The 17,966-nt window shown below is 43.5% G+C and overlaps 1 protein-coding gene across 4 annotated transcripts; it reads right to left on the bottom strand.

The window, feature by feature from the left end:
• Window positions 1–1,484: 1,484 nt before the first annotated feature.
• Window positions 1,485–9,940, bottom strand: SERTM2 (serine rich and transmembrane domain containing 2). Of its 4 annotated transcripts, XM_030449334.1 has the most exons (4): window positions 9,731–9,940; window positions 9,467–9,595; window positions 6,539–6,635; window positions 4,743–6,192 (listed from the first exon to the last, which is right to left on the bottom strand). In XM_030449334.1, exon 4 carries the CDS (start codon window positions 5,591–5,593, stop codon window positions 5,315–5,317), a length of 279 nt encoding a protein of 92 aa, XP_030305194.1. In that variant the 5' UTR covers window positions 5,594–6,192; window positions 6,539–6,635; window positions 9,467–9,595; window positions 9,731–9,940; the 3' UTR covers window positions 4,743–5,314. The 4 variants fall into 4 exon arrangements, 3 of the variants coding, with proteins under 3 accessions (XP_030305194.1, XP_030305193.1, XP_030305195.1); XR_003987483.1 differs by lacking the exons at window positions 4,743–6,192; window positions 6,539–6,635 and adding exons at window positions 1,485–1,692; window positions 2,127–2,222 and having other exon boundaries at window positions 9,467–9,940; XM_030449333.1 differs by having other exon boundaries at window positions 9,467–9,940.
• Window positions 9,941–17,966: the final 8,026 nt, after the last annotated feature.

Below are 17,966 nucleotides of genomic sequence, written 5' to 3'. Positions count from 1 at the left end.
AGACTGCTAAATGGCAAAAAAAGGAAGCAGAGAGAATTGGTGCAAGGTTTCATCAGCACAACAGAGGATGGTTGTGATAGGAACCACAAAGATTCAGCTGTGGCCACCAGGGGATGAGGTAGCCATGCACACATGTGTTGCTAGGCATGAGTTTATCTTGCCTGATGTTCTACTATGAGCCTTAAACCTCCAGTATTAATTAAGGAAGCAGTGTTTTAACACTGAAATTGCCTAAAAATTGAGACCAGAGTCTTTATTTTCATTTGTTGGAATGGTCTCACATGCTTTATAACACTTTATAACACATAAAGATCTTTTATGAAAGATCTTTCAGACTCAGGAAAGAATAAACAGCTTTCCCAAAAGGGAATGTTGTATTTATTAACAGATTGTGAACTAAAAACCCAAACCCAAATGGTGACTACTACTGAAAGATGATACCTGGGGAACTGAAAACCTGGTATAGCCCTTTGAGATCCTCACCATTCTCAGGCTTCTAAAGGAATTATTCTAGCACAAATAAGAGCAGCTTTCAATCTTGATGTTCATCCTGTGAGCACAGATATTAAAGCAAAGCTTGAAAACAAACCAAAATTTGTTCCTTGGATGCTTGCTCTCTAGAGAGCAGTATCTGAAAATCTCCTCCTTGGTCCTTTCATAAGAGTTAAAGTATCACCTAGGACAGCTGATGCTATATCTGAAAAATAATCCTAAACTGCATCTGAATTTTAGTGGATTGGATTTTTCACTGGTATTGTAGGCTGAAGGCAAAAAAAGAAGTTGTCCAGGTGTAAGCAGTGCTAACCTGTGAAAGCACATCTGGATTAAAAGAAAGAAAGAAAGGTCTACCCAGTTCATATGTAATTAATAAAGAACCCACTCCATATGCTCCCAACTGAATTTCATGTCTATGTTTCTGTATGTTTTATATCTTCTCTTGTGGCTTTAGCATTTGTTTATAGAATTATGCATTAGGATGGGTTTTGCTTAACATTCTGGGTAGCTGTTTTTAAGCCCAGTGCATCTATCAAACAGACTTCACCATCTTTAGGTTTATTTTTCTATCAAAATGACAACAACTACCATGACAACTCATATATCAAGAAAATACCATTTGGGATTTTTTCCCCTTTTCAGATATATCTGCATCTGAATTTTTAGTCATGCCTTTGTAAGACTGCACATTTTTTGCAGGGCACAGGAATAAACAGAACTCTGAACAAACTTCCCATGCCTTCCAGAATTAAGCAGAAGCACAGACATACCACAATGGAGATCTTAATTTTTTTTTTAAAAAAAGCAAACTACAGTCATTCCAGTCTTGCTGAGCTTGCTACCTAATCTGTAGCAACACCCTGACTTGTAGCATTTACTGTTAGCAGAGGGAAAGTGGCCAGAGGAGCTGTCTGCAATTTTCCTGGTCCTGCTTTAAAGCTCTAGCTGTCTGTCTGCACTAGTTTGTTACCTCCTAAGTAGTTACAACATTAGTTACTGCAGGGTAAGGACATTTATTTATTTTCCTAGTGAAGACAAGGCATGCAAGAAGGTTTTCATAACTGGTGCCAGTTAAATAGATGTGTGACCTCACAATACTTGGGTTTCAAACATTTTTTATATCTATTCCAAGTAAAATCAAAAAATATCCTCAAAGTTGATCCTCTTGTTTGCAAAATTACGTTCTTTTCTGCTGCCCTGTAAGGATATGAAAATATAGGTTTATGTTTCTATATTGTCACAGAGGTTGGACATATTCTATGTATTAACCCTTTCTGCTCAATAATTAAGGGTTTGTTAATGCAAAAAATTGATAATCGTGGATGGAATTAGTGTAGATGAGCTCACCCAGGCATAAATCCAGTAGGATGTGTATGGGCTGAGGAGTCCTGACACCTTCCAAACTAAATACCCAGGGAGTGGGGTTTGGATGACTGTAGATTTACTCTGACCTCCCAGTCCCACCCACAAGGAACAGCAATGCAGTATTGCTTTTGCTGTTCCTTCAGAAGAACAGGAGGCTGTCTGCCCCACAGGCAGGGGACAGAGGAGGTGATGGATTTACCCAAGGGTCATATTTGTTTCCCTTGTCCAAGATGTGAGCAAACTGTCCTGGTTCAAATAATACTTACACAGACTGAGAGGGGTCTTCTTGGACAGATGAATTTGAAATGAGTGGCACCGCTTGAGCCTATTTCTGCATCTGAGCTGGTGTCTCAGATCCACACCTGGGAACAGTACAGAGCAGTCAGTGACTCACCACTGGTAGTGGTTATGTCTCTTTATTTTTGTAAAAACCACCCAGTTTGCTGTGGCAGATGGACAAGTGGGAAGTGCTGGAGGGGAAGGGTACGGATGTGACACCTGCAGTTCTCAAAGATCCAGCAAATCCATGCAAAAGTTCCAGTTACCACTCCTTAGCAAAAAAAAAAAAGCCAAATTCCACTAAAGCCCACTCAGCAAACAGGTCAACACATCCCCACAGGCTTTTTCCCCAGAAACATCAGGTGTTGGACATCACAAATGAAGATGAAAAGGGTTAAAAGGCATTTTTCTTTTTCTCAGTGGGAAAGGCTTTGAAATTTGCTGACACCGTACAGCCATATTGTGGCACTCCCAGTGCCTCTTGGACTGTAATGTATCATCTGGGACAGAGACTTGGTGTGAAATGAAGCTTCAGAAAGAAAACTTGTAATTTTTGTGCTAGAAGATAGGGCTGCCTTCCTTAGCAGAACTATATGGAAATACACACTCTGCCCAAAGAGAGAATGTAATACAATGTAAGGAACTGCTCTGTTATTTACAGTGTATTTGCAGAAAACATTTTAAAGGATTGTGAGACTCTCCTGAATTAACATTTTTTAGTGGTAAGGAAAGAAATGCAGTCTTGACACCTACCTCTGGGAGGCTTTTCAGCTGAGGTCAGAGCACTCCAGACTTAGATCCCAACTCAGATTCTGATACTGACACTTTGCATTAGCAGGGCTGCTATTTTATGTCACTATTTTAAGCTATCCTGCAGCTTCTTGGAAATAATGCCTTTCCTCAGATACTTGTGCTGGAAGGCTGCGATGGTTTAGTTGCTGACTTAGTATGTTAGAACTTTTGTGGTCTAAGTTGTAGCTTTCAAAAGGCACATCAAGAAAACTGTGAGGCTGTACAGGCAGATGATGAGCCTGGGCTAACCTCCCTCATGGTGGCTGAATGAATGACACATCCCAAGCCAACTTCATCTGCCTAAATATTTGTTAAATGGAAATAACATTGCCCAAATGAGAAGCCTTTTGTCTTAGCTGGATTACTGTCCAAATTGTCACACAGAATTTGGGCTCTTGTGCAGAGTGCTGAGGGTAGCACTCCTTGAGGAGCCACCATCCTGTCTGGTGACACCTGTGCTGTCCCCACAGCAGAAAGCTTGAGGGCAACCTGCCTTCTGCCTCCTTTTTTTTCCAGGTTATGGAGATACTGCTGAGAGCCTATTGTTTGCTGCATTTCTTACACAGTCTTCACAGATTAAACCTGTTTATGTGGGGGTTAATGGAGTATAAAAGGTGCACTATAAGGAAGCAGAGTTTGAATTGTTTCATACTAAATGTGCCAGTGAGAAAAAATGTGAGTCCTGCTCATGGACCAACTGTATCCCCTATGGACATTGCTCATCACTCTGCTGCCCCCCAGCCCCCAGTCAATCAGATATAAGTGCCAGATGCCAAACAGCTCCCCCATTTGCAAATCTTTAGAGGTAAATAAGGGACCTGTTACACACAAGGCATTTGAGAAACAGCTTCTTGTTACTATCATGACTCCATGGAGTTAGTGTCTTCTCTAATTTTAGCAGTTCCAAGCCCTTGGAGAGAGGAGAACTCTTATGCTTATATGGCAAATAAGCATCTAGAGATGTGAAGAGCACATGGGGCTTTTATCACAGAGCCAGAATTAGACTGCAATGAAGAAGCTAAGCTGGGTAAAATTCATGCACTTTAGAGATACAACTGAGACAATCTCACTCAAGGGTTTTCTGTAAAAGGCAGTGGCTCTCCCAGAAGTGATACACCATATCTGATTCCATCTTTCCCATCCACAGAAGCACAGTCTATCTCTGTACATCATTTATAGATAAGAGGATTGGGTCAGATTATATTTCATAAATTTCAGTAAACATTTTTTTCCTTGCTGTTCCAAATAATCCACCAGGATATTTGAATCCAGCCTTATCTTTCAGTGTTCAGTGAGTTTACTTTCCATCTGTATCTCCCCTACTATTCTATGTCCAAAAGTGCTCACACTATTCATTATTGCAGTGCCAGGTCCTGGCATTTTTTCAGCTTTGGAGAAAAACAAATGAAAAAGCTTTGGAAGATCTGGTTTGTCTGTTGAGAAAGAAAACCCAACATGAAGATGAGAGGAGAGGTTATTGTGAGTTTCAGTCTGCTAGGAGAACAATGTCCATTTGGCTGACAAACATTACACTGCATTTTAATTACTGAGTGATAGTGGGGAGGCTGAAACACAGGAATATGTCTGGATTCAGCTCAGTTAATGTAATGGGGAACAAAGGAAGAGAGGTAGAGTGTCTTTTAACATTTTTTCTCTCCTGCTGCTCATTTCCTGCTGATGCTTTTTTTGTTGTGAGCCTTTGTTAATTTTTATCTTCATTTTTTATTATCTTGTGAAAGTTTTGTCTCTTTCTAATGCCTGGAATGGAACTATTCATTCTGTGGTTTTTAATGGCAGAAACCAAGCAGGTGATGAAACATCTGTGTACTTCTCAAACTCTACTCTGTAAATCTGCCATTCAAGTGGAAGAAAAGCAGTTTAGGGTTTTCATTCCTGAACGGGAGAATTCCCAAACCACTGAGAATTTCTGTATGTGCCCCCTGGCTCTCTCTTTAGCCACTTGACTTTGTTGATTCAACTCTTCACAAACAAGGACTTTAAGGGCAGAGAGGCAGGTCAGCAAATACAGACTCCAGGATACATTCTGCCAAGTGTCTCTTTGGGGTTTTGGCTGCCATTACTGTCACTTTTACCATTTTCTGCAGGAGCTTTTAGAAGCATAGAAGTCTCTCCTGGCAGCAGTGGGTTTCTGTAATATAAATGTTACTGAGGGTGTTGCACGCATGTTGCCTGTACAGTCAAGAGCCAGTGGTCCCAGCCCATCAGTCTGGGCTGTGTCACAGTCTTCAGATGCTCTGTGCTGCTGTTGATGGTTGTGCAGGAAGCTGAAGGACTCAACAGGCAGGCAGACAGTCTTTCCATCACCATTTTGCTGTTAAAAAGGTGTATCAGAACCAACAAAGCACTCTTTGCTTTGGGGTCTCTACGTGGTAGGAATCCTGCTCTGCATTTCCACATCTGTGAACTGCTGGATGTTCTCAGTGCTCTCAGGAGAGGTGGTGATTGGGGATACAACATGCTTCAGGCGTAAGAGCATGGAGAAAAGCAAAATCAGAAGGAGAGCCAGAAGTGTTAGGAACAATCCCACATACAGGTAGAGGCTGGAATATTTATCTGCTCTTGTGTCTACTTCTGTAGCCAGAGTTGGAAAGTGGACACGGCCAGTCAGGTTTCCACGGAATTTGAAAGAGATCTCAGTCATTGCTCTCTGTCAGCTTTGGTCCATTTCCCCTATTTACCTTCAGGTTTCCTGTCTTCCCTCACCAGACTCACAAAGGAAGTCAGGAGACAAAACTTAGGACAGATGGCACGATGGCTTCAGCAAGAAATGCTCCATCCTCTTGGTCTCTGAATTGCTGGTTCACACAGGTAAGCAGCCTGCATCAAGCAGGCCTCCTTTGCAAATAATTTTGCAAGTTGCTGTTACAATGCCAACAAGCATTAGACTTGTGTTTTACAATGCCATCTGGCTCTTATTTTGTCCTGAAAATGCTTTGATCCTTCTTTTGGCAAGTCACCTCCTTCAGCTGGTGAAAAGCTTTGGTTCTCTCAAACTGAGCTGCCAAGTTTTGCACAGCTTTGGTCTTTGCAAGGGTTGTTTTACAAACAGTCAGAGCCAGGTTTCTGCCAGCCTCTCCCACAGCAGGTGGTTTATCCTTGTAGGAACTGGGGAAGATTGTTTTCTGCTTTGCCAGACTGCTGGGGGATCTCTTCTCTCCTAATCCAGGGCTACTGATACTTGCTTAAGGAGTATGGTGGAGGTTTGAGTTTCTAATTAGGAACAGTCAAAAAGTCAGCTTTCTAAAAGGAAAAGAAATGAGAGAAATTAAACCAGGTACCCTGACAGCCTTAGCTATGTGTGTTATCTAGAAGAAATAGATAAGAAAACCTTTCATGCTCCTGTCAGACACCTTGAGATCAAGAGAAGCCCACTTAGAGAAAAAACATGCAAAGCTAATTGGTAGAGTCTCCTCTGTTATCACTCTCAACTGCATGGAAGAGAAAGCCCCACAATCTATGGAATTAGGTGTCACAGAGGAAGGTAAGGTATGAATCCAGCCACTGCCTCCCACCATGTATCTCTCATCTATGGTTTATCAGGAGCCTCTGGTGCTGAGGCAGGGTGCTGAGGCAGCAAGAGCCCTACCTTGGTGAAGAGCTGATACTTCACTCCCCTCCTGGGAGCAGGACTTACTACAGCTGGGGCGAGGATCTTACCATTTTAGCATTTTCAATTCTTCTGGCTGGAAACAGAAAACAGAAATGTCTAAATTTCCCTGTAAATGGCACATACAAAAGCATCATGTTTTGCTTTGGTAAGACCAGAGTTTTATTTATAGCTGAAGCAAAAATGATAGCTCTGAAACCAAGTGGTGCAGCCATTTATAATCTTCACTCCATATGCACCTACATGAGATGTAAATAGAGTAATATTAATACACTAACATACTGTGGTAGTCAGATTAAAATGAAATATTTGGTCAAGATGATAAAAGCTCTGATGCTTTTAGATATAGCTTTCACCTAAAAGACATATTGCTGCAAAACATTTTGACTTTGTGAGCCTTCAGTTTGTAAAATGTAGCTGGTTTATTGCCAATGTTTGGTTATGTTCTCCCCGTGCACCAATGGGAACAACACTTGGCTGTTCTTCAGAGAGAGGTGGTTGAAATCTGGAGGCTTCAGTCATCCAGGAGCTGATGAGCTGATATTCAGGCTCTCACTACAAGTAAGACAGATCTGCTTCAGTTCACAGGATGGGGAAACATCTGATGTGCTGATTTTTGGGGCATCATTTATACTTTACCTTCCAGCTCCTGCAACACCTTCTTCAGTATCATAACATCTGAGATAACAGCCATGCAGGTCAGGGAATACTGGCCCAGACTCTGCTTACTAATTGGCTGGAAAAGCTGAGCCAAATTGCTGATGGAAAATATTACCTGGAGATTTGACTGCTGCAGTCCTTGTGTGGGGTAGTGGGTTCTGTGCTGTGCTTTGCATAGGAGAGTGTGGGTGAGCATGATGGAAAAGGGCTGCTCAGGATCCTTCCAGGGGCTGACCCAACAACCCCTTTGGAGGCAGCTCTGGCCCCAGGCTTGGTGCTGCAGCAGGAGCATGGGAGCTTGCAGTGAAGGTTGTGTTGCAGACAGGCACTTCTGCTGGCAATTATAGGGCTGTAGCTCTGAGTTTCACACTTCAAACTTATAAATGGAAATCCTTCCCCCATGAAGGATATTCTTATGTCACAGAGAAGGTGGGAAATAGAGGGTGTGAAAACTGCTGTCCATATTAAACCTCTGTTCTTAAAATGTGATTTCTCTGTTGATAGTGAAATGCTGATAATGAAAATGGCATCTGACACATCAGTGAGTTAAAGTACAATGTCTGTGCCCATCTCATCTGCTGTCTGACTGAGAGCAAAAGCCAGAGCTACTCTCTCCTTAAGGAGCAGGGAGCCTAATGGCTTTACATACTTCATAGAATTAGACTGCAGGATGCTGAGGACATTACTCTGAAGTTCAGTAATTAGCTACAAACCAAAATGTTGAATTAACAAAGCTTTTCTGTGTATTTATTGATAAAAGGAACAGATTAATAGTAAAAGATATTAGCAGTAGGGAGCCGGCACAGCTTTTGGTTAAGTTTCAACTATAGAATTGCCTGGAACTACTACTCAGACTATTGAAAGCTGTGAAATTAACAACATCTTTTCCAGAAATAATTCAGTAGCTCCAGACAACTCTAAAAGATTTTTGCTTTTCAATCTATTAATTATCTTACTGAACACAGCTTTTGGATATTAGTAGGTTTAGCTTTGCACACTCCCCTCTAAGGAGCAGAAGCTTGAAGACTGGAGATACCAAGGTCATGTGAAAATAACTGGTACACAAAAATTCTGGAAAAAAGGGGTATAAAGCAGGTCAGCATTACAGCTTTGGGAGACTCAGATTACAGGAGGCAAAACCTCAGTGGTTACCCTGAGAAGCCCTCAAGTCCATGGACCCAGTAAGAAGTTTATTACAGATCAGAGCAGCACAAGGAGAGCCCATGTTCCCTGGGATCTAAATTGCTGTAATTCCTCTCTGGCTGGACATTGCTCCCATTTCTAGGGGGTGCCAAGCACCTTTACTGTTCAGTGATGCTTAGTGGGTAGAGGTTGACTCCAACCAGACACTTCCATTTTCTCAGTTTGTGGCTGGTTTAAAGCAAGGATTTAAAATAAAAATAAAATTTGAAAAAAAAAAAAAAAAAAGGAAAAATAAAAGAAACCCAACCTCTAATAAAAATCACTAATGAAGTAATGAAAATAGAAGCTTCATGCAAACCAACAAAACAGAAAGGTTTCTTCTCAGCATGTCACTGAGGGGAAATTCATGAGCCCAAACTTCATGGGTGCTAAAATTATCATCCTCCCAGTGCAACTATCAGGGCTTGGGGAGCTTCAGGGAGTTTTTATGAAGCTTGCATGGCCCTACTCTGCACTTGTGTAGAACACAGAGGAGCAGAGAGCAAAAAAGATTTTCCCCCAAACAGTGCAGACAGACAGTACCAATTGATCTTAGAACTGCAGTGAATGTCTTGTCTTGCCTACTCTTTTTATTCCCATATTCAGTTGAAGTGCCACTTGCCAGCAAGGTATCTCTGAAAGTGCAAGCAACTTTTTTGAGTTCTTTTTTGCTTTTCCACCCCATACTATAACTGCTACAAAGAGGGAAGTGGGACAAAACAGAACAGTTATGTGTATGGCTTCTCCAAAAGCTGTTGCTTTTGCACTGAACTGGCTGGCAAGCACAGGAAGGTTTGGGTTTGAATGCAGACAGTAGCAGGTATATTGTGTCCAGGTGACCTTTAGAGAAAAAATCAGCATTGAAAAAATGCAAACAAAGCATGAAAGTATCAATTCAGTCCCTTGCATTTTCTCCGGGGAGGATCTGAGAGAGAGGAAAGAGGGGGGTGTCCCTTCTTTTAGTGACAGACTATATATTTTATTCTCATGCTGAAGTGCCAGATAGTATGTCAGTGTCTCAGCCGTGGCAGTGCATAGGAAGAGAACAGAATGAAGCATAATTACCTTTCAGAGCAGGGAAGGGGTGTTGGGTCTGGGTGCTAGAGCAGCTGGTTCAGCCCATGAGCTTGCTGGTGATTTATCTGTGAGCATCTTCTCCCAGGTAGCAGGGTTTGTGCAGAAAAAAATTGTTGTCTTAATCGCAAAAAATAAATTAAAAAAAAATCAATAAATATTGCTGGAGTCAGGATGTTTCATCAACAGACATGCACTTGCTTCTCCTCTGTTTTGAATTCACATGGTTCGTTGGCAGGGATGGATGGCTCTTACCCCTTCCTGCTCTTGAGGTGTCCACTGAAGGTCTGACAGAACAGCATCGCTGCCGGTGCTCTGCCCTCCCAGGCAATAGGCACCTTCCCTTCAGGAGCTGGGATGGGAACAGCGTGATCCAGGCAGCCCCTCCCGCAGCAGCAGGAGTTAGAGCAGAGGGATCCCTGGTGCTCCGGAGCTGCTGAGTCTCTCTGAGCAGCAGGAAGGGAGGGAGGCTGTGAGCTCAGCTCGCAGCAAAGTTTGTGCAAGGTTCCTTTTAACCCTTTCATGCTTGCAAGTGGTAAACAAGACTGAGCTGCTTGCTAATTGTGGAGCAAGACCTGAGCCAGGAGGACAAGCTATCAGTTTCTCTCCCTCTCTTTCTGCAAGGTGCAAATGTTTTGTGTTTTGGGCCTCTTACCTGGTGAGGGTTCCTGTCTGGAATGATGGACACGTGTCACTTTTCAGCTGAGCCCCTCAGATTAGTCCTCAAGCATTGCTCTCTAATGCCAGAGCTTTTGATGTATTTTTGTCCCCGTGCTTACTAGGTGGTGGCTTGGGAAGGGTTGTGTGGTTGACATTAGTTTAGTGGTCCCATCTCCCCTAAGTAGTTTGAAACTCTGCCTGAATAAGCATAACCCCAACTTTGTAGTGTCCTGGGCAAAAATTATTTTCAACAGTTTGTGAATGTGTAAAGCACAGATTTACCTACAAGGTGCCACAGAAATAAGGGAGAAGAAGCCAAGGCTGGCATGAGAACCCAAATCACCCCGTTCCCTCTGATTACCACATCCTCGGACCTCTTCTTAGCTCCCACCTGGTTGACAAAGTAAGGACTTTTTGTGATCCTGTTCCAGTTATGCCAAAAATTAGGGTAAACCATTACCAGCGAATCACTGTAATGTTAATTGTGTGCATGTTGCAGAAGGGTGATGGGGAACAAGAGTTCCTTGGCTTTACTGAGGGTTGCTGAGTCTCCTGGGGACAGATGTCAGTTTGGGATGCATTGCAGCAAGCCCCAGGGTTTCCCCAGCAGTGGATGGGGCATGGCTGGAGGTGAGCAGCACACAGAGTAGCTGCAGCTTGCAGTTCTCAGCACTGAGCTGCATAGAGCTGTGTGCAGCTGTATTCCATGTCTGTGTCCCTTGTGCCTCACCAGTGGGTTGCCTGGAGGCACCTCTTGGAGCAAACCTGACCCACAGGCTGACACTGGCCACTTGGCTTGTGGTAGTTCCCAGGGCCTACAGGGTTGTCTTTCATGGGCCATGTGGGGTGCTCTGGGAGCAAGGTTCACCTCTGGAAAGTGGGTCTAATATAGTGGTTTGGAAAGACTTAATTCTCTTTCTGCAGCTTCCTTTGTGGCAAAATAGAGACATTTAATTTCAAAACTGCCTCCTCAGAATAGCTCTCCCTCTCTGGTCCCCAAGTGGCCACAGCCTGAGCAGAGGTGCCAAAGGGTAATGAAACCCAGAGCCACACAACTCTTTCATCCTCCTGGGGTGGAGGCCTCTATTATAAATCCATCTCTCTAAGGGCTTCAATCTCTGGAGTTCCCAAGCACAGTGTGTGATTGCAGTGCAGCACTATTTAGATAAATACAACATAGTCCCTGGACAAAAAACCGTTTCTTCCACACTTCTGCAGTGGGATGAACCCTCTGAAAACCAAAACTGAGAAGGAAGCTTTGAATACTGATTTTATTTCACATTTCCTTTGTTATAATATCATGTGCAGTGCCCAGTATGGGAGTCTATGCCACGAATCTCTGCCAGGCACATAGGGATGAAAGTACAATCAGAAACCAGAAGGAAGGCTACAGGTATTTGCTCCTGGCCTCTGCAATTACTGCTATACCAACAGACTGCCCCACAGTACCTCCAGACCCTGCATGTTCTCTTCTTTAGGAATAAACAACTGAGTGCTCTGTTTAATGAGAAATTATATTGCCAGTTGAGTTATGAGACCAGAAGAGACAGTAATGTGTTGAAATCCTGTGCCCCTGCTTTCTATAGACTGCTAATGAGCAGTGCTGAAATGAAAGGGTCTCTCTCCCTGTATATGCAACCCAGCTTCTCTGCTCAGCTTTTTTTCCCCTTTGTTGATTTTGCAGTAAATTATCTCTCCCTTTTATAGGACCAAGCTGCTGTTTGCTGGATGGGTACACTTGCAGTTCTTGTTTCCTTTGTAGCAGGGTATAATAAAGACAGGTGAATTTTAAATAATGCCACAATTTATACCAGCTGAGGCTGATGAATGCTTGACTGACTGCTGAATTCCTGAATTGTTGAGTAGTATGTAAGGCATTCTCTCTATGTAAATTTTTGGGCCAATCAGTGACAAATTTGTGCTACTTAAATCAAAGGTGTATAAATTCCCTTGGAAGTACATGGAGATATCAACCCAGTGAAAGTAAGTTTTCAAGCAGTCATTAAGAATTCAGGGGCAGAAGAGCAGGGAGTGTGTTAGGTTCTTTCCTTTGCATTATTTGACTTGTGTCTCCAGCTTTGTACCAGCTCATTTTACACATCTTTCCCATTGTGGTCCCACACCAGTCTTAGACTGAAATTTGGATTTAACAGAGCAAATAAGATCTCTGAATGATTGGTAGTGAGTACAATCTCTGTGTTCCTGTAAGGAGTTTTCTCCAAAATTTTGAATTCTGTAAATGCATGCTTTGGGTCTCTACAAATTGCTTTCAGTGCAGCTGCAGTGAGTGGAGAAAGATGTGGATGCCTCTCCCCCATGTCCCTCTCACAGCAGACACATCCCAGAATGGTTTCTGTAAGCCCTCAGCTGCAAAGCCCTTCCATCCTTTGGGGCTGTTTGTGTGGGGAAGGGCCGGGCCAAGCAGAGGTCTCTTGTTGAGGCAGATGCTGTATCCTGGTCTCAGGAAAGAGCCCCAACTTGTCAGGTTCCTGTGCACGTGTCAAAGATGACAGAGAAAACAGAAGCAGGGGCTGAGTTTTTAGTCTTAAGGGCAGAAAGTGTGTTGAATTAGAGCAGATTTTTAGCTCAAAGCTGTTACCTCTGAAGCCTGTTCTGTGTTAGGATGTATTTTCCACCTGTTGTTTCAAGGTTACAGTGAATACCAGCTTACCATTTCTCCATGACCATCCTTCTCTGTCATCCTACTAAAACAATTTCTTTTCTTGGCCTGCATGGTTAATCCCTGCCTGGCTGGGCTGTTGTTAGCTCAGCTTGCCTGGGCTTTCACCAGCTTTCCAAGGGCTTAGGGAGAGTTCACCCACTCATCCTGAGGGCACTGCTGGAAACCTGGATCAGATGGCTGAGAAATCAGCTGAGCCCTGTGAACTTCTAGGATTCATTACTTATGGCAATAATAATCACCCACAGCACTTCCATGTCTCAAGACACCACACAGTTACACAGCTCCTTGGTGAGGTGCAGTCAGATGGTGCTGAAGAAGACTGCCAAGTGCCTGATTTTTAACAGCTTTTTTTTACAGGCTTTGTAGCTGCACAATAGCTGCCCATGGAACACCTACTTGAAGAGGTGCTCAGCCCCTTTCTATCCTCAGGGGCCACAAGGTCCAACTCCTGAGGTGTCCAGCTAATATTAGGCATGTTGCATAGAGAAATGTCTGTCCTTTACTGTCCCTGCCCTGGCCATCCCCAGAGGTACTCAGAGGCATCTTGGTCTGGGAGTTGTTCTTCCAAGGTCAGGAGGTTTCCTAGATTCCTCCTACAGCTGTACAGGTTCTGTGAACAAGAGGGCAGGTCACCATGGAAGAGATGCTGAAGCAACTGACAGCACTTTGGCTTGGCAGGATGGAATCTGTTGTAAATCTGTTTTTTTTTTTATAATATGTTTTGGTTTGGTAGCCATGGCACTGGGGGGTAGATGATCTGTACCACAAACAGGCCTGTGGAACACGTGCAAGATCACATTACAGTAGGTTTTGGGTTTCTAATTGAACGGACTTTCAAATATTTATTGCTCATCCATCTTTTGTGAACTGGGTCTAGCTGCCTGCAGCTGTAAGGGAGAAACACCACAGTCTACAGGATGGCAACCTTGAAAGCTTGCCTGGAGCTTGTTTCTGGCTACTAAGAGCCCCAAAAGGATGTACTGACTTCTCTCTGCTCATTTCTTTGTCATGAAAAGAGAAAAATTATTAATGCCTCCCCTAAACCATCTGTCCATACTTAGTGCTGCACAAATGCACGTGGCCATCCACTCACTGCTCCAGCAGAGCTGAGTGCCTTTTCCTCTGTGAATTCCCACATAATCTTGTTTTGTCCCATACAGCCTGTCTGAAAATGCTCATGTGTTTGGACTAAAAAGGCTTTGAAAGGCTTTGGGCTGTTTTGACAATTTGGCTTTGTTTTGAACTCCCTTCATCAAAAATCTTGCAAGGCTTCAGTTTATTTATAGACACTTACTCTCCCACAGATACATGAGGAAATTCAGCCCAGGCTGATGTTACTGCTAATTTTTAGGACCATTTCTCATTTGATTTACTGGTGTCAGTGAAGGGTTACATTGTCCTGAATTCTGTCTGAAACAGTCCTAAGCTCCATTTTCATGAGTGAGCTTGTGAAGAAGGCATTGCAGGTCCCCAAAATCGAGTTAAAAGCACTTACAGAGAGAATTCCAGTGCTCTAAGGAAGCTGATGAGAGTCAGCTCAGGTAGGGGCCAGCTGGCAGTCAGCATGGCCAACCCTTGGAGCAAGGGATATCTAAAGAGCAGCTTCCACCTCGATCCGAACTGCAAGTCCTCCCTCCATCAAAATCCCACACAGGTCCTTGTAGGCCTTGGCAAAAATTAGTTGAACAATGAGTCAGGAATAGGATTTAAAACAGATCCTGTGTTCTCCAGCTCATGGTCTGGAATGCTATTATTTCCTCTGCAGCAGGACAGGTCTTGCAGCAGTGCTTATTTTTAGGGAGTTCACCACAATTTCTAGACCCAAGAGCTTCAGATGAGTCTGGAGAAGCTTTTAGATGAGCCTGTTGTCTGGTTTTGCCTGGTCAGTTGCTAAGATACAGCCTGAGAGGTGCTTGCGTGACAGTCTGACAGTCAGCCACTGCTGTAGTCACTTCCAGGGGGTCCTTGTCTACAACATTCAGTCAAGCTTCTCTTACAGCCCATCTGCTCTGCTTCCCAGATGCTCGTAAGGTGTCTGATGACAATACATGATAAATACTAACTGGGCCTTATTTTAGCAACAAGTTAGCAGACTGGCTTCCAGGAGATCAGTTTGTCTGCATGGGACAAATAATCCATGTGGACAGTGCAGCATTTACTGGGAGGTGGGAGGTGGGTTACTCAAGGGATTTTCTTTTTCCTGCCTGCATGGAGAGTCTTGGTATGGACCTCAGTATCAAAACCAACACCTGAAGTGTGTATACATGTGAAATGTGCATGGTTTATGCTTTGATGATACTTTTTTTTTTTTTTTTTTTTTTTTTAAATCCTCCTGAAGCTCTGGGCTTTCTTGATGGAGCTTGAAAACCTTCTTGTGTTTTCATCCCACCTCCTTTCCATACTGCCTGGCTCCATGCTCTGGCTGTGGACAGCATTGCATTCAGTGTTACTTAATACTGGTCCAGGGGCAAGTGAGTCCCTCTGAAGGCACTGGACACATTGTCACCACAAAAGCCATCTCAGTCTCCCCAGAGCTGGGGCCTCTGACTCCTGTGGGTTTCACACAGATTTCTGCCTGCAGGAACAGCTTGTAGGGTTAAGGCTTAGATGTGATTCTCACAGCACGGGTGATGTGAGGTGTGAGGAAGGTCTTAGATACAATTACACATTAAAACATGTGTCTCTCCTCCTGTTACAGTCAGAGGTACCACCTGAGTGTGCCCCACAGTGCTGTGCTTACAATGCTGAGCAGTAAAAGGCCTTTTTCCTTATCCTGAGCAGAACCATCCTAAAGCCAGAGTTGACTGTTAGGCACTATGGTGTTTTAGTCTGAGCCCAGAGCTCATAAACTCCAATATTCACTAACTCATTACTGGAGGAGTCCTGTGAGGCATAACTTCCAGAATTTAAAAAATATGAACAGATACTCCCTGAATTCCACCCAAATCCTCCCAACCAGACCATAAAGCTGAATGCAGTGGGTGAAGTATGGGAGTGCTAACTGCAAACCAGTTCAGCCCTCCTCTGAAGTCTCCACTGTCACATTATTTGTATGATTCACAGTTAACAGATGGGTTCATGCCTCTATTGAGGAGGGACTGGTTCTACAATTGCTCTCATTAAATAATTACTATGGCAGTTTATACTGAAAGGAAAACAATTTTGTGATGACCCCACTGCATAACTTTTTATTTCTTTGGTTTGTTTGTTCTAATTCCAGACTTAAAGAAGAAAATCCCTTTTCTCAGTTCTCATTTACAAAATATGCAACAGGGAGAATCTGCCCACCCACGTACTTCACCATTTCAGGTATCAGCATTTCCATGCAGGGTTGGATGAACTCTTTCTAAACCCATTTGGAGTGTGGTTGAAATCTTTACAGCAGGAGAGTGAAAAACAGTCACAGATGCAAACACTGCCATCTCTGCTCTGCCAACAGTTTTCCCTGCAGTTTTAAAGAAACCTTCCCTTTGGATGTATCTGTTCTACTCAGGAGAGCACAGCACAGGAATCCTGAGCTGCTGCCAGGTGTAGTAAGAGAATTGTCATGGTTTAAGCTAAAAAAATTCCATACTGCTATACCTGACCAGCGTGGCATCCAATGAAATGTTCCAATGGTTCAGATTATCCTGCATCCATCTGCTCCAGAGCTTCTGACTCCTTCCTTACCATGGCCTTGCTCAAGCAAGGTACTTGATATGCCATGGACCTGAGTGTGCTGAATCAGTTCTGCTCAGCCCCACTGTTTCTGGGTGGCTCTCTGTGTTTACCTGTGTAACAGGAAAATTCATCTAACAGCTAAGATGTTCATGATGGCCTCTGTCTGCATGGGGATCCTGGTGCAGAGGGATGTAGTGCCTCCTGGATCAACCACCACATTGCAGACTTCTCTGGGAATCCCTTTTCCTTCATCCTTAACATGTGGGCACAGGAACCCATTGGTGCTTAGCACTGAAATAGTCAGGGACACCAGAGTGGGAAAAATAACTGCACTTTCTTCCTTTGCATCATAAAACAGTCACTGGTATTTCTTTTTAATCCATTTTACAGGAGTGACTCTTTCCAATAGCAGGGATCCCTTTCTTGCCAGAGTTCCCTAAGCACTGCTCTTGTTTCTACTCCAATGCCTTAACACCTGCCACTGACTGCCCAAGGGCCCCATAGTTCTGTGCTGTGACACAGACACAGACATTGCTCTGACCCTGTGCAGTGCTGCCCCTCTTTGTTCTACTGCAGTGAGGGAGTCCTGTCACATAAAAGTGTTGGAATCCTTAAGGACTCCATGGATGGATGCTACACTATTCTCACTCATCTCAGGTTCAATAACAAACCAACATTACCCTGAATTCAGAGTAGAGATGGTTCTTAAGCCCTAATTCCACAATTTAATCCTCAGTTGGTGCTCTTAGAGTGCTGAAGAGGAGGAGAGCAGACAGCATGACCACAAATGAAGAACAACTGTGTAGTGTCTGTGTTTGAATTCCTACTGTGCTTCACTGGAGGCTTCTTTATGAGATTATTTTTAGCATCTTCTGCTTTCCACCAACAGTGGAGACAGGATTTCAGCCTAGACAACTCAGTCTGAGTCGCAACAGCAGTTGCTGTACAGTTCTGGTAAAGCCAGGGGGGTTCCATTCAGTGCCTTTGTTTATCAAATAGCAGTCAGTCACAAGTTCCCTCTTCCCCAGCCTCTGGGTCAGTCAGAGAACAAGCTGACTGGCCACTTCCACTTAATTATTGTTCACTTTTGGTGAAGAAAAGACTAAATGTCACTGTGTGACTGTGCTTAACTAATGTGTCTGATTATTAATAGCAAGTTTTGGTCCCCTTCCCAGCCTATGTGCCAAAAAATACATTTCTCAAGATCAGGTTGTCTGGGAAGTCACTGAAGACAGGACAAAAAGCTTATTGACCATCCCTTCTTTTTTATCAGAAGAGTGATCTCTCATTTTATTTTTAGCATGTTATCAACAGAAGTTGCTTTGTTGCTTCACTTTGCAGAGATGAAGAAATGTTCTTAGTACTAACAAAGAGCTCTACCCAGAAAAATTCACCACATGGTTCTCCTGCATGACACACAGAAGTCCACTGCTTGCTTGGCCCTTTTTTTTTCAGACCTCAAATGCACACCATACTCTGCCTTGCTCT

The sequence above is a fragment of the Calypte anna genome, chromosome 4, assembly GCF_003957555.1.
Source record: "Calypte anna isolate BGI_N300 chromosome 4, bCalAnn1_v1.p, whole genome shotgun sequence".
In the NCBI taxonomy this organism is placed as follows: Eukaryota; Metazoa; Chordata; class Aves; order Apodiformes; family Trochilidae; genus Calypte; species Calypte anna.
Note: the sequence above shows the minus strand (reverse complement) of the source record. Positions and strands in the feature narration are given on the sequence as shown.

Bases quoted from the DNA above. Each gene is read 5' to 3' on its own strand.
- SERTM2 (XM_030449333.1), bottom strand. From the start codon at position 5,593: ATGACTGAGATCTCTTTCAAATTCCGTGGAAACCTGACTGGCCGTGTC.